Source organism: Ascaphus truei, chromosome 10, assembly GCF_040206685.1.
Source record: "Ascaphus truei isolate aAscTru1 chromosome 10, aAscTru1.hap1, whole genome shotgun sequence".
In the NCBI taxonomy this organism is placed as follows: Eukaryota; Metazoa; Chordata; class Amphibia; order Anura; family Ascaphidae; genus Ascaphus; species Ascaphus truei.
Window position 1 is genome coordinate 62,563,618 of NC_134492.1, and position 23,410 is coordinate 62,587,027.

The window sequence follows — 23,410 nt, forward strand, 5'->3', positions numbered from 1 at the left end:
CTCTCGCTCTCTGTGTCTCTCGCTCTCTGTGGCTCTCGGTCTCTGTGGCTCTCGCTCTCTGTGGCTCTCGCTCTCTGTCTCTCGCTCTCTGTGTCTCTCGCTCTCTGTGTCTCTCGCTCTCTGTGTCTCTCGCTCTCTGTGTCTCTCGCTCTCTGTGGCTCTCGCTCTCTGTGGCTCTCGCTCTCTGTGTCTCTCGCTCTCTGTGGCTCTCGCTCTCTGTGGCTCTCGCTCTCTGTGGCTCTCGCTCTCTGTGGCTCTCTGTGTCTCTCGCTCTCTGTGTCTCTCGCTCTCTGTGTCTCTCGCTCTCTGTGTCTCTCGCTCTCTGTGTCTCTCGCTCTCTTTGTCTCTCGCTCTCTGTGGCTCTCGCTCTCTGTGGCTCTCGCTCTCTGTGTCTCTCGCTCTCTGTGTCTCTCGCTCTCTGTGTCTCTCGCTATCTGTGTCTCTCGCTCTCTGTGTCTCTCGCTCTCTGTGTCTCTCGCTCTCTGTGTCTCTCGCTCTCTGTGTCTCTCGCTCTCTGTGTCTCGCTCTCTGTGTCTCTGTGTCTCTCGCTCTCTGTGTCTCTGTGTCTCTCGCTCTCTGTGTCTCTGTGTCTCTCGCTCTCTGTGTCTCTGTGTCTCTCGCTCTCTGTGTCTCTGTGTCTCTCGCTCTCTGTGTCTCTCGCTCTCTGTGTCTCTCGCTCTCGCTCTCTGTGTCTCTCGCTCTCGCTCTCTGTGTCTCTCGCTCTCTGTGTCTCTCGCTCTCTGTGTCTCTCGCTCTCTGTGTCTCTCGCTCTCTGTGTCTCTCGCTCTCTGTGTCTCTCGCTCTCTGTGTCTCTCGCTCTCTGTGTCTCTCGCTCTCTGTGTCTCTCTGTGTCTCTCGCTCTCTGTGTCTCTCGCTCTCTGTGTCTCTCGCTCTCTGTGTCTCTCGCTCTCGCTCTCTGTGTCTCTCGCTCTCGCTCTCTGTGTCTCTCGCTCTCGCTCTCTGTGTCTCTCGCTCTCGCTCTCTGTGTCTCTCGCTCTCTGTGTCTCTGTGTCTCTCGCTCTCTGTGTCTCTCGCTCTCTGTGTCTCTCGCTCTCGCTCTCTGTGTCTCTCGCTCTCTGTGTCTCTCGCTCTCGCTCTCTGTGTCTCTCGCTCTCGCTCTCTGTGTCTCTCGCTCTCGCTCTCTGTGTCTCTCGCTCTCTGTGTCTCTCGCTCTCTGTGTCTCTCGCTCTCTGTGTCTCTCGCTCTCTGTGTCTCTCGCTCTCTGTGTCTCTCGCTCTCGCTCTCTGTGTCTCTCGCTCTCTGTGTCTCTCGCTCTCTGTGTCTCTCGCTCTCGCTCTGTGTCTCTCGCTCTCGCTCTCTGTGTCTCTCGCTCTCTGTGTCTCTCGCTCTCTGTGTCTCTCGCTCTCTGTGTCTCTCGCTCTCTGTGTCTCTCGCTCTCTGTGTCTCTCGCTCTCTGTGTCTCTCGCTCTCTGTGTCTCTCGCTCTCTGTGTCTCTCGCTCTCTGTGTCTCTCGCTCTCTGTGTCTCTCGCTCTCGCTCTCTGTGTCTCTCGCTCTCGCTCTCTGTGTCTCTCGCTCTCGCTCTCTGTGTCTCTCGCTCTCTGTGTCTCTCGCTCTCTGTGTCTCTCGCTCTCGCTCTCTGTGTCTCTCGCTCTCGCTCTCTGTGTCTCTCGCTCTCGCTCTCTGTGTCTCTCGCTCTCTGTGTCTCTCGCTCTCTGTGTCTCTCGCTCTCTGTGTCTCTCGCTCTCTGTGTCTCTCGCTCTCTGTGTCTCTCGCTCTCTGTGTCTCTCGCTCTCTGTGTCTCTCGCTCTCTGTGTCTCTCGCTCTCTGTGTCTCTCGCTCTCTGTGTCTCTCTCTGTGTCTATGTCTGTCTCTCTCTCTCGCGTGAATAATATGGGGTGGGGGACAATAATTACACGAATACTAGGGGGTTGGGTATAATGATTGCACGGTATATGGGTAACAGTTTCACACAGGGATGTGGGGGTTTGTGTACGTCTCTCAGCTTGTGGCAGGTGCTGATATAGTGTGCAGCCAGTTCTGCTGTGGTTTCATCTTCTCCCAGGAGGATCGCTATTTTTTGGTTCTCCTCTATATTATTAAAGTTCTGGATAACAGCAGTTAGTTTCTCTAGGTGGGCACTCCTCACTTCAGAGTATTGTGTGCAACGCAACAGGAAGTGCGTTTAATCTTCTACCTCTCCTAGCTCACATCTTTGGCATATTCTCACCTCCTGGGGCTTCCAGTTCTGTCTGTGTCTGCCTGTTTCTATTTCTAGGCTGTGGGCGCTCATTCTGTACTGGCCCAGGGTCTGTCTCTGCTTTGGGTCTTTTACCTTCAGTAGGTAGGGTGCCAGAGTGTATTCTCTCTGTAGGCTGTGGTAGGTTTCCAGCTTCTTTGAGCGCTGGATATCATTTTCCCACACAGTCACATACTGCTTCTTCATTTCGTTGGAGATTGAGTTGATTTCTTTTTTCGGCAGGTTGTTGATCTGTGTGGGGTTTTGTCCTTGGAGTGAGAGGACAAGTTGTTTGATGGCACAGGGTTTAGTGAGGAGGTCCTGGCTTTGCATTGCTCTGTAGCAGTAAGACTGTGGTTGGCTGGTGTTTAGGTGGGCCCAGAATGTCAGTGCTCTCTTCCGTACCATGAGCAGTAGAGGAAAGCGGCCCAGCTCAGCCCGGCATGCATTGTTTCATGTACTCCTGTGTACTTGGAGAAGGTGTTTGCAGAATTCCAGATGCAGTATTTCTGTTGGGCTGGTATCCCATTTTGTGGAGCCTGGGTATGTTACAGGGCCCCACACCTCGCTGCCATACAGAAGGATGGGTGTGTGGAGTCTGGGTATGTTACAGGGCCCCACACCTCGCTGCCATACAGAAGGATGGGTGTGTGGAGTCTGGGTATGTTACAGGGCCCCACACCTCGCTGCCATAGAGAAGGATGGGTGTGTGGAGTCTGGGTATGTTACAGGGCCCCACACCTCGCTGCCATACAGAAGGATGGGTGTGTGGAGTCTGGGTATGTTACAGGACCCCACACCTCGCTGCCATACAGAAGGATGGGTGTGTGGTATCTGGGTATGTTACAGGGCCCCACACCTCGCTGCCATACAGAAGGATGGGTGTGTGGAGTCTGGGTATGTTACAGGGCCCCACACCTCGCTGCCATACAGAAGGATGGGTGTGTGGAGTCTGGGTATGTTACAGGGCCCCACACCTCGCTGCCATACAGAAGGATGGGTATGATGATGCTGTTGAATATTTTCATCCAGATTCTTATTGGGGGTTTGAGGTGGTACATCTGTTTCCTTATTGCATAAAATGCTCTGCGGGCCTTCTCCTTCAGTGTATTTATGGCCAGGTTGAATTTCCCTGATGAGCTGATTGTTAGACCTCGGTATGTGTAGCTCGCTGTCTGTTCCAGTGCATTGTCGTCCAGTGTGAATTGCGATATGGTTGGATGTTTTTTAGATTTTTTCTGGAATACCATTATTCTGTTTTTTTCTAGGTTCCCAGAGAGTGCCCGGGTCTGGCTGAATTTTTCTAGTATTGCCAGTTTCTGTTGGAGGCCTTGTTCTGTTGGACACAGCAAGAGCAGGTCGTCTGCATATAGTAGAGACTTAGGGGTCTATGCAGTAAGTTGCGAGAAGGCTGAATTCGCCTTTTTTATTGCGAGATTGCCATATGGTATGCAGTTGATGGCGGTATGTGTGCAAGATAACTGAAACACGGCACATGCTATTGTTGCCGGAAATAAAGCGCTGTGCGGGTGGCGAGAATGGCTATTTCGCCATATTAAGCACTACTCTGAATGCAGTAGATGCCGAGTAAGATCTCGGCGGTGCTCTTAGCGAGAAAAGCGCCAAAAAGCTGCGCCAATCCAAGAAGGCACCAACAACCAGCCGAGAGCCGAACATTTCAGCTGCTAGTGAAATTGTTGTGTCATTCTAGTGTTGCTGTTGCCAGCGCAGCTTGACTTGTATTACATGTCATTCTTAACTTCTTACATGTGTTGTATAGTGGTTCTGCACAGGGATTAACTAAAGTGTTTGTACTGATTGGGCACTTTGCATGGAAACTCCAATCTACTTTAAGGGAACTTTCTGCGCATAAGTGGCTATTGATCACAACTACAGGTAAATTATTTTAGGTCAAACTTTTGATGTGTGATTAAAAATAATTATATTATTCTTAACCCCATATTGCAGTGGAGGGCATACCGATACATTACGTCATCCGCCACTTGCTGCATGAACGCGAAGCACTGCGCCGTGTTCGCGCAACATGTGGAACTCACCAATTTACTCACAATCGCCATTTACAGCATTTAGCGGCAAATACCCAGCAAAAAAAGGAGATCTAATTGCGCTGGCGACAGACACATCTCGCAACTTACTGCATAGGCCCCTTAATCTCAGTTCCAGCCAAGTTGAGCCCAGGTGCTGAGGAGGATTCTAGGGCTGCTGCGAGCTCATTGATGTAGATGTTAAACAGTGTGGGACTCAGGCTGCAGCCCTGTCTAACTCCACGGCCTTGATGGAAGAAGTCTGTCCTTTTGTTATTAACTTTCACGCAGCATTTGTTTTCAGAGTACATACTTTTGATCGTGTCGTATGTTCTCCCCCCTATTCCGCTCTCTAGTATTTTCAGCAATAGGCCTGGATGCCAGATGGAGTCAAAGGCTTTTTTGAAGTCCACAAAGCAAGCAAAGATTTTGCCCTTGTTGGTGTTGTGGACGTGCTTATTAATCAGGCTGTGTAGGGTATAGATGTGATCCGTGGTGCGGTGGTTTGGCAGGAAGCCTGTCTGGCTCTTACTCAGTACACTCCGCTCTGTCAGGAAGGTGAGGATTCTGCTGTGGAACAGTTTCCCCAGGGTGCTGCTGACACAGATTCCTCTGTAATTGGATGGGTCCATCCTGTCTCCTTTCTTGTGGATAGGGGTTATCAGTCCTTCATTCCATAGTTCAGGGAAGTAGCCAGTAGTGAGGACCAGGTTGAACATTTTCAGTATTGCTTCTTGTATAGAAGGATTGCTATACTTCAGCATCTCTTGTAGAATGCCATCTGGTCCACTGGCTTTCTTGGTTTTTATTGGTTTTATATTTTCTTTTATTTCCTGGATTGTGATTGGTATGTCCAGGGGTTTTGGTTATCTTTTATAGTGTTCTCCAGTGATGTTTGTTTGGTGAGGATTTGTTTTTGTTCTTGCATCAGGTTTTCTTCTGGGATTTCTTGGTAAAGGTCCTCAAAGTAGTTTTTCCAGATGTTGCCATTCTGAATGGCCAGGTGTCTGTTATTCTGCTTTGTATCCAGATGTTTCCAGGTTTGCCAGGAAGTATTTTCATCTAATGCTTCTTCAATTCTTTCTAGTTTTTTGGCAATGTGGTTGTGTTTTTTCTTCCTTAGGGTGTGCCTGTAGTGCTTTAGGTGTTGGTGGTACCTCATTCGTAGTTCTGTATTGTTTGAGTCTCTGTGTTTTTGGTTTGATATTGTTCGCAGGCTTTTTCTAAGGGTGTTGCATTCCTTATCAAACCATTTTTCTTTGATTTTGTCATTTGTTGTTGGTCTGTTAGGGCTAGTTTTTTTCAGGTTTGATTTCTTTGCTATTAGATGGAATATTTTGCTGCGATTTCTTACTGCCAGGTTTACACTGTGTTTGTTCTGCTCGTAGTTTGTGTCCTGGAAGCTTTGGAGTAGGTTTCCAACTTCTGAGCTGTTGATTATTTCTGTGTATGTCGCGAGGCTCTGTTTTGTCCATTTGTAGGTGGCTTTCAGGCTATGAAGGTTGGAGAGGGTTTTTTGTGGTGTGCTTGGTTGGTCTCTAGATAAAGAGCAGGGTTTGATTGTGGTCTGATAGGGGTGATGCTGGTGTAACTATAAAAGCACTGATGGCTTGTGGGTCTATGTCAGTTATTGCGTAGTCCACTACGCTGCTGCCCAGCACAGAGCTATATGTGTATCTACCCAAAGAGCCTCCTCTTGTCCGTCCATTGATAATGTACAGTCCCAGACCACAACACAGGTTTAGGAGCTCTTTACCATTTTTGTTTGTTGCGCTGTCGTAGCTGGTTCTTTGTCGTGTCACAGAGCTATGATAAGTGTCACTTCCAAATATGTAGTTGTTTCCATCTGAAGATATGTAGTCCTGTTCTCTGCCTGTTCAGGCGTTCAGGTCTCCACATATCAGCACTTTACCAGGGTCTAAAAGTGGATTGCCTCTGTCTGCAGGGTCTCGAAGATGTCTGGATTGTAGTATGGGGAGTCGGAGGGGGGGATGTATGCTGCACATAGGTATGTGTCATATAGATGGGTGAACATGGAGCCTTTTATTTGTAGCCACAAGTGGGTATCTCCTCTCTTCATTGGGTTTATTTGGCTGTTAAGCTCCTCTTTGTACCATATTATGATTCCTCCTGAATGACGGCCTTGTTTCACACCTCTGTGTTTTTGGGCTGGGACTAGGAGCTGCCTATAACCCATAGGCAGTGTTCGACAAACCTATACATTTGCTCGCCCTGGGCGAGTGGATTTAACCCCCGGGCGAGTAAATATTGGCCCAAGCAGCACACGTTTGGTACTAGGTGGCGAGTAGATTTTTTTGTGTGGCGAGTAGATTTTTTGGTGATTTGTCAACCACTGCCCATAGGTATGAGAGACATCTCCTCCGATTGGATCCATGTTTCGTGGAGAATAAAAATGTCTATGCTCGTCAGCTTGTTTATGAAGTCTGGATCTTGTGGTTTAGAACCAAATGCTGACTCATTCAGGCCCTGAATGTTCCAGCTGCTAATTTTAAAAGATCCCATCTTGGATTTTGTATAGCTTATATATCTTGTCTTATGCCTTCCAGTGAGCTAATTTGCAAGTGTTTTTTTTTTTTGTTTTTTTTTAAACTAGTCTTTGTTGATACAATAAATGTGGGTACGTTCATTCTTGACATTTCTGTACTTCTCTTTCTCTGCATGTAGTGGTGTATGCTTGTTTGTGGTGATGGTGTTGGTAGGATTATGCATTTTCGCATCAGTCTGGTGCAGATGGTAGTGAGCAGTTCCCGGATTTCCTTTAGTTCGTTGCTAGCCGTTAGTCTGGTTCTGGAGGTTGTCAGTGTGATGCTTTTCTGTGATGCTGTGTGGTTGTCCCAATGCTGCTGTCTATGTGGGTATCCCTGTGTCTCGTGAGATCTGTGTAGTCTAGGTCCCTGATGCAGTGTCCTGTCCTGCAGTGGGTATTTGGCTGTTCTCTCCAAGGTGACATCTTTCAGGGTCTTTGCAAAGTAGCGCATCCCTTGCTGGTCATACAGGTGTTGTGGTGTGATGGAGTCATGCTGAGCCAGGTGTACATGGGGGAGAGATGTGCATGTTTTTGCCAACTCTGTGTTGATGTTCTGGATGGTATCAGTTGGGATATCTCTTTTTGGTAGTAGGGTAGACATAATTATCTTTGTGGTGGGGAATCTTTGTGTTGCTCTCTGCGCTACTTGTGTCAGATTCTCAGCAAGATTCCTCTGCTGGGTCGGGAGGTCGTTGGTACCAGTGTGGATGATGATGTATCCAGGGTTTCTGAAGTCTGGTTTGTTTAGGATATCCAGAGCTTTCTGTGTTGTGGGGCAGTGGATCGTGGTTACGTGTTTGCCTGGGAATAGTCGCTCACTGTTTAGGTATCTTCCATTTGAGTCGATGAGTATTATTATGTCAGTGTTGTTGTGCCTGGTGTCTGTTCCAGTTGTTGTGCTATACTCCCTGTTCCAGGTGTGCATTGTTGTGGGTTGTTTTGGGGACAGTAGCTTTTATTGTTGAGCCAGTGGTTGGTGTTGAGTCTGTCTTTGTTCTTGCTGTTTCTATGTCTGAGCTGGGGGTTTGCTCTGTGCTGTGTGTTACTAGCTCCTGTCTTTGTTCTTACTGTTTCTATGTCTGAGCTGGGGGTTTGCTCGGTGCTGTGTGTGTTACTGGCTCCTGTCTTTGTTCTTGCTGTTTCTATGTCTGAGCTGGGGGTTTGCTCTGTGCTGTGTGTTACTGGCTCCTGTCTTTGTTCTTGCTGTGTCTGTATGAGCTGGAGGTTTGCTCTGTGCTGTGTGTTACTGGCTCCTGTCTTTGTTCTTACTGTTTCTATGTCTGAGCTGGGGGTTTGCTCTGTGCTGTGTGTTACTGGCTCCTTTCTTTGTTCTTGCTGTTTCTATGTCTGAGCTGGGGGTTTGCTCTGTGCTATGTGTTACTGGCTCCTGTCTTTGTTCTTACTGTTTCTATGTCTGAGCTGGGGGTTTGCTCTGTGCTGTGTGTTACTGGCTCCTGTCTTTGTTCTTGCTGTTTCTATGTCTGAGCTGGGGGTTTGCTCTGTGCTGTGTGTTACTGGCTCCTGTCTTTGTTCTTACTGTTTCTATGTCTGAGCTGGGGGTTTGCTCTGTGCTGTGTGTTACTGACCCCTGTCTTTGTTCTTGCTGTGTCTGTCTGAGCGGGGGGTTTGCTCTGTGCTGTGTGTTACTGACTCCTGTCTTTGTTCTTGCTGTTTCTATGTCTGAGCTGGGGGTTTGCTCTGTGCTATGTGTTACTGATTCCTGTCTTTGCTGGTTTTGAGTGATTATGGGCTGGTTGTCACAATCTTGGGGAGCTTTTGTTAATGAGGTTTTTTGTTGCATTGGTGTTACAATGCGAGTCTCTGGGTTTTCTTTCTTATTGGTTGATACTATCATTTTATGTTTCTCTTCGAGTTTCCTCAGTTTGTCTCTGATCTGCTTATTGTCTTGTTGCAGGGTAATAATAGTAGTTTTTTGTTCTTGCATAATTGCCATTGCTTAATTTTTTTATGTTGCTAATTTCTTCTCTTAGTTGGTCTTGCATCTTTGCCGTGTATTCATTTTTTATTGTATTAATTTCTTCCCTTAGCAGATCTTGTATTTTAGCCATGTTTTCATTTTTTATTTTAATAATTTCTTCTTTTAGTTGGTCAGTACTCATCTCTTGAGATTGTTTACTTAACATGTATTCTTTGAATAGTGTGAAATCTCTCTCCAGCTGGGACAGGCTGTCTGTGATCGTGCTGGGCGGTGGATAAGATGTGCTGAGGCTTGGTGTGATGTCTTTGCTGGCTGTGTTTCTGGCTCGATTTTTTTTTTATCTGTGTTTCTTTGCTCTCTGTCTCACAGTTTTTTTTATTTGGGGGAAGCTCTTTTTCTTCAATTATTGCCTGGGCTTTAAGTACATGGAAAATTCTCTCAAATTCCTGCAAACTGCTCTCACTGCCTTGGATCATGATGGTGCCATTGTGATACACATTTACAGTTAATATAGTGCTCTGTGACTCTTCCCCATCATGGATTTGTATTTGTCTTCCATGACTGTCACAGTAACTTATGACAAGATATAACAAACACCAAATATCTGGGTTGAACTGAACGAGGCTTAGATATAATAAAATATATTTATTCCTTAAAAAGGTGAACACAGCAATATAGTACAATTAACAGGCAAGAAGGTAACACTTACTTAGGGTTGGGGAATGGAGAAGTATCAGCTAGCAATTCTCCAGCAATCCGGTGACATTCAAGGTGAAATCAGAAGAACAACAAAAACTGTAGGGTTGACACCGTTTATATACCTTTGTAACCCTATTCTTAACATTGAATACAGACTATTGGTGAACAACTATCTGTATCCAATCCCTAACGTAGAAACACAGTTTAACCCATGCCCCCCAGCTAGTTAGCCCATGCGTACTGGGACTCTGAGGGTCTTATTTCTGTAGCCCCATAATTAAATCAGGGGCAACGACCAGTCTACCAGATGAAGTATCTGGCAGGATCTTCATTGTTTGTAGGTGTAGATATAAAACTTTACAAAGCACTCCAGTTTGATGCTTCTTCGCCCTCAGGTAAACAGTTAGAATGGCAGAGTCTTTTGATCAGTACTTGGTTCCTAGACTTTGGGTCACCCCCTGACCATTTGCATTCCTTTGTGTGAAGGAATCTGCACAGGTTTTTATCCCCGCCTTGGAATACAATATTAAAGTTAAAACACAGATATATTAAAATATCTTGTTCCGTTGGGTCCAGCGGGTCCAAACTTTCCAGATCTTAATGCCAGAACTGGGACATCATATGATCCCAGTTTCAGCCTGCTGCGACCTTCAGAACCGGAGATACACAAATACCACTTAAACCGTTTCATACTTGAACACAAAATTCTCCGCTGTAAAATAAATCACAGTTTGTCACTATACAACTATTAACCCTTGCCCTCCCGGATGGATCCCGGTGTGTGTGTGTGGTGCAGATACTGACATTATAATGAAACTGGGGAACATACATTTTCCTGACATGACAAGGTGTAAGCCACATTCCTGGACCGAAGTCCAGTTAACCCCTTGCCTCCCTGGTGAGGTCAGGGGTGGCCATCTGGGGTGTGTCACGATAGCTTATGACAGGTTGTAATTTACACCAAATATATATAACTGGGTTGAACTGGTACGAGACTTAGATATGATATAATATAATTTATTCCTTGATAAAGGTGAACACACAAGCTATACAAATAACAGGCAAAATATGGACACTCAAGATGGAAATGATGAAACAGTCAAATCTAGACTGGCAGTTCATACAGCAATCTTCATAATCCCAAGACATGAAAGACCTCTGGCATGAAGACTAAACATGAAGACAATAGCCATAGGCTGAGCCTGGTTCTTATACCATTATTTCCCATTGAACACAACCTAAACCCAGCCCCTCTCATAAATCTCTTTGAAGCAGATTTTGGCTTCCATTGAAGTGTGAAGTATCACACTTAAAAAACATTCAGTTTCTTGGTTCCTGCCTCCAACATAAACAATTAGGGCAGTTACCTTTTGGTCACTGGTGCTATGTTTCACACCCAATGCCCCAGCCTGGGTCTAGCTGTCTCTAGCAATATTCCGTTGGCCTGCAAATTAGGTATTAACATACTGTGCACCAAAACCCCCTCTGTACCTTTTCACACCCAACTTCAATCAAGCCTTTTGAAGCCCAGATACAATACATTTATACGGGGGAATAAACATTTGGATTTTGAAGCAAGGCAAAACTCATTACTGGACCTCAGTCCAATTAACCCCTTGCTTCCCTGATGAGTAGAGGGTGGCCAAATGGGGTTGTAACCCCTTAAATCCCGGGCCAAATCCTCCCCATCGTCACACCTCCCCTGCTCAATGGGTGTCTGGTGCCCCAGCTGCCTCCCCCTGGCACTGGGACACCACTGGCGCCCTTGAAGCACTCAATAAGTCCTGAGAGGTTGGCCTGGCAAAATTGTCCTCCGGCATTGTCCAGTACATTGTCCTGGCCACAGTGGATAGTGAAGTCCAGATCCTGCGGAGCAGGGCTCCACCGTGGCCGCCGGGCATTCTCCTTTGCCTCCCTCTGCCCCCCACCCAGTGCCTGGTGAACCAAGTCCATGGTGAAGGGGCCCCTTTGCAGACCAGGCTGCACACTGCCCAGAGACTGGCATGTCTCTGCACCAGCAGGAGACCAGCTATCCAGCACAGACCGTCGCTTTCCTGTCAACCAAGTCTGGGAAAGAGCTATGTCACTATCCTGTAGGGACCCTACCTGCCCTGGCTCTGCTATACTCCTGACTCTCCTCCCTGGCTGCCTATCTACCCACAGCCCCTCCTTTGGGAACCCAGGGGAACCTGTCAGGGGGGTCACTCCTGGCCAGTCAGAACAAGGGACCTTCTGCCTACATAGCCCATCCCTAGCTTCTGCCAGTTGCCTGACACCCCACTGACCTCCTATCTCCCCCTGCTCCCCAGTGTCTCCCTGCCTAGCCTCCCCTAGGCCCAGCACCTCAGCCCCTGCTGCTTACCTCCCTGCAGCCCACCTGCACTCCTCTCCCCCCTGGTCAATCCTAACCCAGACACTGGAGCTACCTGAGTGCACCTACCTCCCTGACCTTGTCTCCCCCTTACCAGGGATGAGCTCAGGGGCATCTCTCCAGATGCAACCGCCTTAGCTCTTGGCTGGCAGGTATCCCTGGGGTGGCACAAGCTTGCCACTGCCCAGGATACCCCCAGCCCATAGCCAGGCTGCAACAGGGGGTTGCTGATCTGAGACACCCCCTGAGGCTCTGCCAGGGTAATGGGAAACTCTAGCTGCCATAACTGCTGCTGTCCCTCCCCGGCTACCACTAGCCCTTCTCCCACTGAGAGCTGATGCTGGCTACCTACCTGCAGCCTCCCCTCACTCCGCTTCTCCCTAGCTAATCCTAGCCTGGATCCTAGGGACACCTGAGTGAGGCCATCTCCCTGACACTGTCTCCCCATTACCGGGGATGAGCTCAGGGTTGCTGGTGCAGATGCACCCACCTTAGCTCCTGGCTGGCAGGTAATCTGGGGGTGGTCTAACTTTGCCACAACCCCTGATACCTCCAGCCCATAGCAAGGCTGCAACAGTGGGGCTCTTAACTGAGAGTCCCCTTGCTGCTCTGCCAGGGTAATGGGGAAGCCTGGCTGCCCTACAAGCTGCCCTTCCTTCCCCTCCCCTGGTACCCCTATCTCCTGCCACCCCCTGGTCACCCCTATAGTGAAACAACAGGGTACAGTCATAGGGAAAAATAAGTCAGGGTCAGTCTGCGACTTGGTCTGGCTTACCTCGCTGGTCCCCGCAGAGACCGCCGCCTTCGTTGGTCCCGATTGCAGGGGGACTGGAGTGGCCGCTGCCGGCACCATCTGGGCTGGGCAGCAACGGGCCGCTGCCGCAACAGCGCCCGGGTTGGGTACAGGTATAACGGTGCAGGACAAGGGTCCCAGGTCTTTGTGGAGGAACACGGCTCCATGCAAACTTGGTAAAATAACCCCCTCCCGCAAACCCTGTCCCTCCCCCCAAATAAAATTGCCACCGGCAGGATGCCGGAGTGGCGGCTTCTTCTCCGCCGCCGCCGGGATCAGGTGGATGGCCGCCGCGGTTGCCGATGCAGCCCGTCCAGGTTCTCCAGGAGACGTCCCGAGGAGGGTTGTCGCCCCGGCTGGGCGGGAGCCATCAGAGGATGCCGCTAACTGGGGCATCTTTTCCGCAGCTCGTGAGCGCTGGCCCTGAAGGGCTTCGCCCGACCGCGCACAGTCCGGGCACCGGGCATTATTGTGGCCCATTTGTTGGCAGTGCCGCAGCGGCTGCCGGTGCTTCTCCGCCACCGGTGGACTAACCCAAGCAAGGGGCAACGGAGTCCAGAGCGGAGTTGCTTGAGCGCCGGGCTCTGGGAGGGAATAAGCGGGTCGGTGTGGTACCAACGCCAGGAACTGGGTCCACTTCGCCGGGAACCACGTCTTGCCCAACGCACACACCAGTGCTAGCTCTTTCAGGGAAAATGGACGGGCCACCGCAACGGCCGTTACCTCTCCTGGTGCAAGACTTCCGTGGTCTCCGAGACCACCCGCTCCCTCCCCAAGTCTCCGCCGTCCCGGAGCTGGGTGCCTTCCCTGCTCTCCGGGCGGTTTGATGGTTACAGCGACTGCAGCTGTGGATCTTTGCTCAGCCTGCTGGGTTTCATGCTCACCGAACGCTGTCTCTCAGCCTTGCTGGCTGCTGGTCCCCGCGCCGACTTGATGCACTCCTCCGGTCTCGGTGCCCGGCTCCAGTCAGACGGATGGCCGGCACTTTGGTTCTGGAGGCAATGCTTCTCACAAGTAGGGGAACAGTGAGGAGGTGCCATATCTTGTGTTATATGGTGTACACTGTGTGTTCAATATCTTTAGTCCCAGGAACTCGCAATTACCATCGAGTTCCCACTGTATCACAGTACCCCGCTGAATACTGTAATCCAGGTCCAGTTCAATCCCACCGCTGCCACCAGTTTTATTAATAAGCCTGTGACGGGAGCTTTGTGACAGGCTATTAATAATACACACCAAAATATATATAACTGGGTTGAACTGGTACGAGACTTAGATATAATAAAATATAATTTATTCCTTGATAAAGGTGAACACACAAGATATACAAATAACAGGCAAAATATGGACACTCACTTAAGATGGAAATGATGAAACAGTCAAATCTAGACTGGCAGTTCATACAGAAATCTTCATAATCCCAAAACACGAAAGACATGAAAGTCCTCTGGCATGAAGACTATACATGAAGACAATAGCCATAGGCTGAGCCTGGTTCTTATACCATTATTTCCCATTGAACACAACCTAAACCCAGCCCCTCTCATAAATCTCTTTGAAGCAGATTTTGGCTTCCATTGAAGTGTGAAGTATCACACTTAAAAAACATTCAGTTTCTTGGTTCCTGCCTCCAACATAAACAATTAGGGCAGTTACCTTTTGGTCACTGGTGCTATGTTTCACACCCAATTCCCCAGCCTGGGTCTAGCTGTCTCTAGCAATATTCCGTTGGCCTGCAAATTAGGTATTAACATACTGTGCACCAAAACCCCCTCTGTACCTTTTCACACCCAACTTCAATCAAGCCTTTTGAAGCCCAAATACAATACATTTATACGGGGGAATAAACATTTGGATTTTGAAGCAAGGCAAAACTCATTACTGGACCTCAGTCCAGTTAACCCCTTGCTTCCCTGATGAGAGTGGAGGGTGGCCAAATGGGGTTGTAACACCTTAAATCCCGGGCCAAATCCTCCCCATCGTCACAGGGTGCAACCCCTTTAATACCGGGCCAACCCCGCTCTCCCTCTACAATGACAAACTCCTTCCCTTGTGATGTGTGTATAGTGTTTGCATATTGTAATGTGCCAGGCTCCAGGGGATTCGGCAAAGAAAAGTAAGTCTGTTTTTATTTTTTCCCCTCTGTGTATGCAAAATCAGCAAACAGGGTTTGTGACTGTTCTCTTAGCATATTGTGTTTGAATTCTTTCCTGGCCGGTCTGCTCAGGCATTCCTCAGGATATGTGATTTCAGAGGCGTTAGAGTCATAAAGGATTGGGGTTATCAGCAGTGTCTGTTCACTTACAGCTTTGTTGCCTGTTTGATCTTTTAAAGATACATTTTCCATTTCTGTTCTTTTGGTGCAAAATCTCTATTTGTGTGTCTGTAGTTTCTATATTAATCTGTGTTTTCCTGTGTTGGTGATATTGTATGTGCAGTAATATAGAAAGATTCTTACCGTTGGCTCTTTTCTTTAGGTTTCTCTTGGTGTATCAGGGACTGTTTTTTGATTTCCTTGTTGTTTTCTGCTTTTCTTCTTTATTATCTTTGTTTCTTGCAGGTTTCTTGCTTGCGTGTTTTTATTGTTCAGTTTTTATCGAAAGACTGTTTTTTTGTTGCAAATTAGCTCATTTGGAAGGCATAAAGTTGATAAGTTATGAGCTCATCTTAACTGCTGCTGCTCTGTGTCTCTCTCTCTCTGTCTCTCTCTGTCTCTCTCTCTCTCTCTGTGTGTCTCTCTCTCTCTCTCTCTCTCTCTCTCTTTCTCTGTGTGTGTGTGTGTGTCTCTCACTTTCTCTGTGTGTGTGTGTGTGTGTGTGTGTGTGTCTCACTTTCTCTGTGTGTGTGTGTGTGTGTGTGTGTCTCACTTTCTCTGTGTGTGTGTGTGTGTGTGTCTCTCTCACTTTCTCTCTCTGTGTGTGTGTGTCTCTGTCTCCCTCTCTCCCCCACGTGTTGTTTTCGTGTCCACCCGCCTCACATGCCGTCTTATTTCAGTGCCGGGAACAGCCCGAAGGAGCCCGTGGTCCGGTTTAAGAGGAACAAGCACCACAAAGGGTCAATTTACTGCGTGGCATGGAGCCCGTGCGGGCAGCTGCTGGCTACCGGATCCAACGACAAATACGTCAAAGTGCTACCCTTCAACGCCGACACGTGCAACGCAACCGGTAATGAGATGGGCGGGGAGGGGGAGTGAGGGATTCTGGGAGACGCTGCACTCGCCTTCCCCAGCCCGGCTGTGAGGGGGAGTGAGGGATTCTGGGAGACGCTGGACTCGCCTTCCCCAGCCCGGCTTTGAGGGGGAGTGAGGGATTCTGGGAGACGCTGCACTCGCCTTCCCCAGCCCGGCTGTGAGGGGGAGTGAGGGCTTCTGGGAGACACTGCACTGGTGGAGTTGGTGAAAGGCCTCATTAAGACAGGGAGCTTTTACACGTTTAAAATGTTATTTTCAAATGATTGGAGCCAGGGGCCTCCTGGGACGTCCCAGCTCCTGAGATACTTACTGGTTTAGGTGTTCATGTTTTCCTCCCCGTTTAGGGAAATCAAAATGGCTGCCAAACCTTGCGTGCCAATAGGAAGCCGCCACATCAGCATGTATGACATCGCGGCTTCCTATTGGACGACCATTTCAATGAAGTAACACCGCTGTAACAGTACGTATCTCCGGGAACCCGGCGAGGCGTTCAGGCCTAACCAACAGTCTTATCACCGAAATATTGCCAAAGAAGAGTACGGTCGCAGTAATACCTTTTATGGTTAACTCGTTTTTAAGAGAGTGCGAGCTCACGGGGCCACAAATGTCCCTTCCTTTTCTTGATCGTTAAGACCCATCCCAACGCTTATTTTTGCAGTGGAAATGTTTCAAGTTGAACAGATGATTCGGGCATGATTAATCGAACCTAGTCGCTGTCCTTGGTTAACTTTTGTACTAGCCAGGGCTGCCCTACTGACTGCTCATTCTCCCAGGTCCCGACCTGGAGTTCAGCATGCATGATGGCACTATCAGAGACCTGGCATTCATGGAGGGGCCAGAGAGCGGCGGGGCCATATTAATCAGCGCCGGAGCCGGGGACTGCAACATCTACACCACAGACTGCCAGCGCGGGCAGGGGCTGCACGCCCTGAGCGGGCACACGGGTAAGAGGGGCCTCCACGAGGATCTCCACGAGCGCTAGCAAGGAACGTGTCGCCATGGAGTGACCGGTTACCAGCAAACACCTCTCCCTGTTCCCCGGCAGGTCACATCCTGGCCCTGTACACGTGGAGCGGCTGGATGATCGCATCGGGATCCCAGGACAAGACGGTGCGGTTTTGGGACCTGCGAGTGCCCAGCTGTGTGCGGGTGGTGGGCACCACCTTCCATGGAACGGGTAAGAGGAGGAACGCGCCAGCTTGGTGGTGTCCCTGCCAGTCCCAAATGTGTTCTCTCTGACCTTACCCTTCCTTGAGTAGCTGTGGGTCGGGCGTATGGGAGGGTGAGTAGCTGTGGGTCGGGGGTATAGGAGGGTGAGTAGCTGTGGGTCGGGGGTATAGGAGGGTGAGTAGCTGTGGGTGGGGGGTATAGGAGGGTGAGTAGCTGTGGGTGGGGGGTATAGGAGGGTGAGTAGCTGTGGGTCGGGGGTATAGGACGGTGAGTACCTGTGGGTTGGGGTATAGGAGGGTGATTACCTGTGGGTCGGGGGTATAGGAGGGTGAGTACCTGTGGGTCGGGGTATAGGAGGGTGAGTACCTGTGGGTCGGGGGTATAGGAGGGTGAGTAGCTGTGGGTCGGGCTATAGGAGAGTGAGTACCTGTGGGTCGGGGGTATAGGAGGGTGAGTAGCTGTGGGTCGGGCTATAGGAGAGTGAGTACCTGTGGGTCGGGGGTATAGGAGGGAGAGTAGCTGTGGGTCGGTAATGGTTGAGGATCCACGTTCCAGGCAGCCCAGTGGCCTCTGTAGCTGTTGACCCCAGCGGGCGGCTCCTTGCCACGGGGCAGGAGGACTCGAGCTGTATGCTGTACGACATCAGAGGAGGGCGCATGGTGCAAAGTTACCACCCCCACTCCAGTGACGTGCGCTCCGTCCGCTTCTCGCCCGGCGCCCATTACCTTCTCACCGGCTCTTACGACATGAAAATCAAAGTGACAGACTTACAAGGTAACCTAACCGTGCAAGTCCCAACCCCGAAGAGCTTACACTCTCTAAGGCACAGGGAGATAAAGTGACTTACCCAAAGTCTGACTGACAGCCACTTTAATGGAAGTAACATGACTCCTTTTCCATTTATAAACCTTGTTTACATCGATGCTGAATCAGACTTAATAAAAGGCATTATCACACAACTGTGTTAGGGCATCGACTGGAATAGTAGCCATTGGGAGAATAATAGACGAAAAAAGGAGGGAAAAAACGGAGCACTAAATCCAAAATTGGTTGAACCAAAATAAGATACAAGGATGCGTTCCCATAATAAAAATAGCTTATTTAATGAATAAGAGCAAAAACAACCACACCAACGCGTTTCGGACAAACAAAAGTCCTTTCTCAAGGTGAATTCACCTTGAGAAAGGACTTTTGTTTGTCCGAAATGCGTTGGTGTGGTTGTTTTTGCTCTTATTCATTAAATAAGCTATTTTTATTATGGGAACGCATCCTTGTATCTTATTTTGGTTCAACCAATTTTGGATTTAGTGCTCCGTTTTTTTCCTCCTTTTTTCGTCTATTGTATCCATCCACAGACGGAGGCACAATTAACCCCTGGACTACTGGCTACATCAGGACTTGCTGTCAATCGTGGATCACCATCCCAATGTGAGTCTATTCCAGTTTGTCCATTATATTGGATTTCAGTTACAATAAGTTGATGTTTATAATACTGGTCACCAGCAGGTCTTAATATTACTGTATCCTTACCTCAGTGCTACGTGGGATCACAGTCTACCAGTCTACATCTTTTGGAATCATTTGTTATCTTCACTTATTGGGTTAATTCCGTTTTTCAATATTCATTTTGTTTTTTGCTGTTTTCTATTGAGCACCATACAACATATTTTCCATTGGGAGAATAGTCTGAAGAGCTTGCAGTCGGAGTGGTGTGTTTGCACAGCGCCCCCTAGAGCAGGGGTGCGCACAGTTTTTGACCTGCGCCCCCTCTGCCTCGCAGCCGCAGCGTTCGCGCTCCCCCTCTCCTATAACCCGGCATCAAATGACGCCGCGTGACGTCACATGACCCCGCAGCGTCCTTTGCCGGCGCGTTACCAAGGCGTCGCCGAAGACCCGGCAGGCAGCATGTAAGGTATGTTGCAGAGGCCTCACGCCTCCCCCAGCATTTAATTTAAATGTGTTGGGGAAGAGCGCGGGGCCTCTAACCGCGGCGCCCCCCACTTTGCGCACCCTGTCCGTGCATCTCGAAGGTCACGTAGTTGTGTGTTGGCATTATTGAAATGCTTCACTAACCCTTTGAGCGCCTCACATCGTAGCCACCGGGTCCTGGGGTCCGTGTCCCAGTGAGGACGTGGCTTTGCCGTGGGTTTTCACTGAATGGCGTTCTGCTGCTCTTCCCAGTCTGGCCAGAGCAGGACTGGAAGAGGACTCCCCTCCGTCTCTTCAGTGACATCGTCGTCACGCCATGAGCTGTCACGTGAGCGTGATGGCAGCATGGGGCGCTCTGGGTTTGTTTGTTCGCTGTGCTCCAGGTTTGTGTAACGTGTGTGTAAGTATTTTTAGAGCACATGTAACACACTGCACAAGAAGAGGCAGCGTGTCACTCCAGGCCTGAGTGACTATGGCGGTCACGGTTTAATGAAGACACCAAACCGAGTTCTTCTAAATGCATTAATGACCACTTCTTCCCACTCCCTCAGGCATTGGCCCACTATCATGGTCAGGCACGGCCATCCACTGCAGTTACTTCTTCCCCCGCCGCCTCTAAGTCTCCCGACATGCCACTTAGGTTGTCAGCTCTGTCTTCAAATCCAGGTGTCTGCTCCTTGGGCAAGTGTGTATCTCCCTGTGCCTCATGCAGCAAAACGGATTGTAAGCTCTTCAGGGCAGGGACTACGTGCAGCGCTGCGTACACAACACGCAGAGTGAGGGGATGGGGGGTATCGCTTGTCACCCTGTCCCTTTTTCTCCCAGGCGATCTCACCAAGCAGCTTCCGCTCATTGATGGAGGAGAGCACACGGATAAGGTGATCCAGTGCCGGTGGCACACGCAGGACCTCTCTTTCCTCTCCTCGTCCGCAGACAGGACCGTGTCTCTCTGGACTTACAGCACTTAGACGCGGGCTGCAGTGAGTCCGCAGAGATTTGTGAAGCCCGGGGAGCGGGCCTGGCAGAGCGTGGGGTTCCACGTAGTTACCCCCCTTTGACCTTTCCCATCCAACTGCCCGGGAACCCGCCCTGCCGTGGTCCCACTCCCTGCGCTGCCGGAGAGGCCTCCGGGTCTCTCCCCAGCCTCCAAATCCCACAAGAAATGGAGTGATGACTCGGGTGAAGCTTAGAGGCGTTTGTGATGCGTGTGGTGGCCCGGGAATAGTTTGCGGGCGGTTGACGTTTCTTGTGGCCCTGTCTAGGTTCTGCTCGCCCCTTTTCTCTTTCTCACCCAGGTGTAGGCTGGAGCAGCGAGGGATAGGGGAGAGGTTTGTGCTGCTGCAGGGAGAAGCAGAAGCCAGATGCATTAAACATCCATCTCCGTGCACTGCAGGGTCACAGAGGGGCATCCGAAATCGCCCAATCAGGATCTCCGTTTAGATTTCATTGCGTACAGCTGGTCTCATGTTTTTTTTAATTTATTTTGTAACCATTTCGCTGCCCTGTAGCAGCGCTGGGGGTTAGTATTGTCTGCCTAAATGGTATAAAGCAGGAGTGGGCAACTCCAGTCCTCAAGGAAACACCAATAGGTCAGGTTCTCAGGATATCCCTGCTTCAGCACAGGTGGCTCAATCAGTCCCTGCTTCAGCACAGGTAGTGCAGTCTTCGACTGAGCCACTGATTGAGTCACCTGTGCTGAAGCAGGGATATTCTGAAAACCTGACCTGTTGGTGTCCCTTGGGAACTGGAATTCCCCCCCACCCCTTATATAAAGGATGGCGCATGATGTGAGGGTCCTGCGCAGGACAGAAGTGCGTTCAGGTTTGCGCTAAACTGAATAATCCGAAACTACGCTTACATTTGCCCTTTTTTTTGAGAAAAAAATCAGACCCGACCAGACCAGACCATGGGGCATTTTATAGGTTAAAAACACGCCTTCAGAATAGGCATGCGTGCAACTTTGAGACAGGCATTAATAACCTGCTTTAACCCCTGCATCCCCCCCTGGCAGAGGAGAGGTTAATGGGACGGAGTGTAACGCATTCACTGCTTGCTGGAAGTGGAAACGCAAAGTCTGGGGCGCTCGCAAATAGCTGTTATTTTTTTAATTCACGATCTTTTCACCTGAATTGAAGCTAAACCCCCACACTCCAGATCCGAGTTATATGTTCCATGTGCACCGTTGCAGTTAGGTAACCACCTCACTTTGCTGTTTATAGTGTTGTGTATATATCTTTTTTTAATTATTATTCGGTTTACAAAGGCGCTTTTTTTGTAGGCAAAATAGGTTAGAAATGAGTGTTTCCTGCTGAGGAAATGTTCCTGAAATGAACACGCAGCTGTATAAAGAAACACAGAGCACATCATGGCGAGTTATTAAGCGAATTCTCTCTCTTCGCCCCCAGCTGTATCTCTGCATCGGCTATAACTGGCGTAGAGAGGCTAGCACAAATCAGCATGGCAAACATATTGCCTCCTATTATATATACACACACTCACTCTCTCACACTCTATTCTCTTTCACACACACTCACACTCCCTCTTTCTCTCACACACACACACTCACTCTCTTTCTCTCACACACTCTCTTTCTCTCACACACTCACTCTTTCTCTCTCTCACTCCTCTCTCTCTTTCTTTCTCACTCACACCTCTCTCTCTTTTTCTCACTCACACCTCTCTCTCTTTCTCTCACTCACACCTCTCTCACATACACTATCACACACTCACTCTTTCTCTCACTCACTCCTCTCTCTTTCTCACTCACTCCTCTCTCACATACAATACGCAGTGTCCACACCAAGAGACGTGTGTATTTACTTTCATTCTGTCCGTGCTTCTTTTAGTGCGTGTATATTTCAGAAAGGCGTTTTGAAAGATTGATTTCAATAGAGATGCTCCACATCATTATATACACCGCTGTATGTTCAATTTCCAATGCTGCTAGATATATTCAGTGTTTCTTTTTTTATATTTATCTATATACTGTATCAGAAATCGGCTTCCTCCTCACACCCCGGGGTCACCGCTCCGGCCAGTATACATGCATATACATACATGGGAAGGAACGCTGGTGCATGTATCACCCGTCTGGTGTAAGATAAACTCCAGCGTGATAATTTAATGCCGCACACCACTAACTAACCCGGATTTTCCCATTCTTGCACTTTTTTTTGTTGTGTTGAGTTTCTGTCGCCGCTATCCTGTAAATCCTCATTTTTTTTTCTTATTTATCGTTCGGTTCATACTGTATATTTTTTATTTTTGTTAAATTAAAAAAAAGAAATGAAATAAGCTTTAGAAAGGTTTTATTTATTTAACATGAAGTTTACCTTTATTTCTGTTCTTTTAATATTCGCCGTTCTCCGTGCGCAGTCAGCAGAGATTTTATAACTAGTGTTTTAAAGTGGAAAGTTATTCTGGAAATGTAACTGTGTTAATATCTGAATAAAGACGTCCCATGCAGACTTTGTCTCCTGTAATAATAATCCTGTTTGTGATCATTTGTTGCCAATAGTCAATGTTACCTTAGTAATAAGGATACATTGTAGCTGCTGAGTTACACTGACTGAAGCAGTCATTATGTTAGGCACACATGCAGGATTGTGACAGATTTAGGCTGAGCTCAGGCAGGCTGCTACGCTACCCCGCGATCGCGCCTCTCTGCTGGGCGATGTGTGCTCCTCCCCAGCAGACAGAATGATGCGATTGGAGGCGGGACCACGTCAGCCATTTAATAATATTTTTATTTTTGAAGTGAAACTTCTTTAGTGGCACCTATTCTGATGGGGTAAAACGGGAGAGATGGGGGACAAATGTGAAACGGAAGTAACGTCACAGCTCCCCCCTCCCCCCCCCCCCGCATCTACTGTGACATGCGGCGGCGGCGATAGCCGCCGGCGCCGCTCCTAACAGCCGCTGCTCCCCCACACACACCCGCTGTGACATGCTGCCCACACACCTGCTGTGACATGCGCCGCTCCTAACGGCCACTGCCATGGGTATAGCAAGATGGCTGCCGCAGAGCTTCCGGTGCTGCGGGTGTAATAAGATGGCGGAAGCCCCGCAAGTACTCCGGCTGAGAGAGGACCTCCCACACACCCCTCACCCTCCCACACACCCAGTTGCTCACATGCGGCGGCAATAGCCGCCGCTCCTAACTGGCGCCGTTCCGCCGCCCGCTGCCATGGGCTGTGAGAGGAGGAGCCGCTGCTCAGCCTCTCTCCTCCCTCTTGCTTCCCCGAGTCCCGCAGCTCTCCCACACGGCTGCTGACATGCGGCGGCGCTAGCCCCTGGCGCCGCTCCCCCGCACCCGCTCAAAATTTACTCGCCACCGCCACAGCTCCTGACGAGCGCCGCTCCCCCCACCCACCCACCCACTGACATGTGGCGGCGCCGCTCAAAATTTAATCGCCGCCGCCACTCCGTGCTCCCCCACACCGGACGCTTACTCTGCATCTGATCTCAGACGCATAGGTTGTGGGCTATTTGCCCAAATTAAAGATGGCTGCCCTGCAGCAATTGCTGT

The 23,410-nt window shown here is 49.4% G+C and overlaps 1 protein-coding gene across 4 annotated transcripts in view; it reads left to right on the plus strand.

The window, feature by feature from the left end:
* WDR47 (WD repeat domain 47) overlaps nucleotides 1-22,370 on the plus strand; it is a 97,053-nt gene extending 74,683 nt beyond the window's left edge. For all 4 annotated transcript variants that reach the window (XM_075617073.1, XM_075617072.1, XM_075617074.1 and 1 more), the window contains 5 exons: nucleotides 15,588-15,757; nucleotides 16,557-16,727; nucleotides 16,829-16,960; nucleotides 17,509-17,727; nucleotides 19,708-22,370. In XM_075617073.1, coding sequence (XP_075473188.1) covers nucleotides 15,588-15,757; nucleotides 16,557-16,727; nucleotides 16,829-16,960; nucleotides 17,509-17,727; nucleotides 19,708-19,850 — 835 coding nt within the window. In that variant the 3' untranslated portion in view covers nucleotides 19,851-22,370. The remainder of the gene's footprint in view (nucleotides 1-15,587; nucleotides 15,758-16,556; nucleotides 16,728-16,828; nucleotides 16,961-17,508; nucleotides 17,728-19,707) is intronic.
* Nucleotides 22,371-23,410: the final 1,040 nt, after the last annotated feature.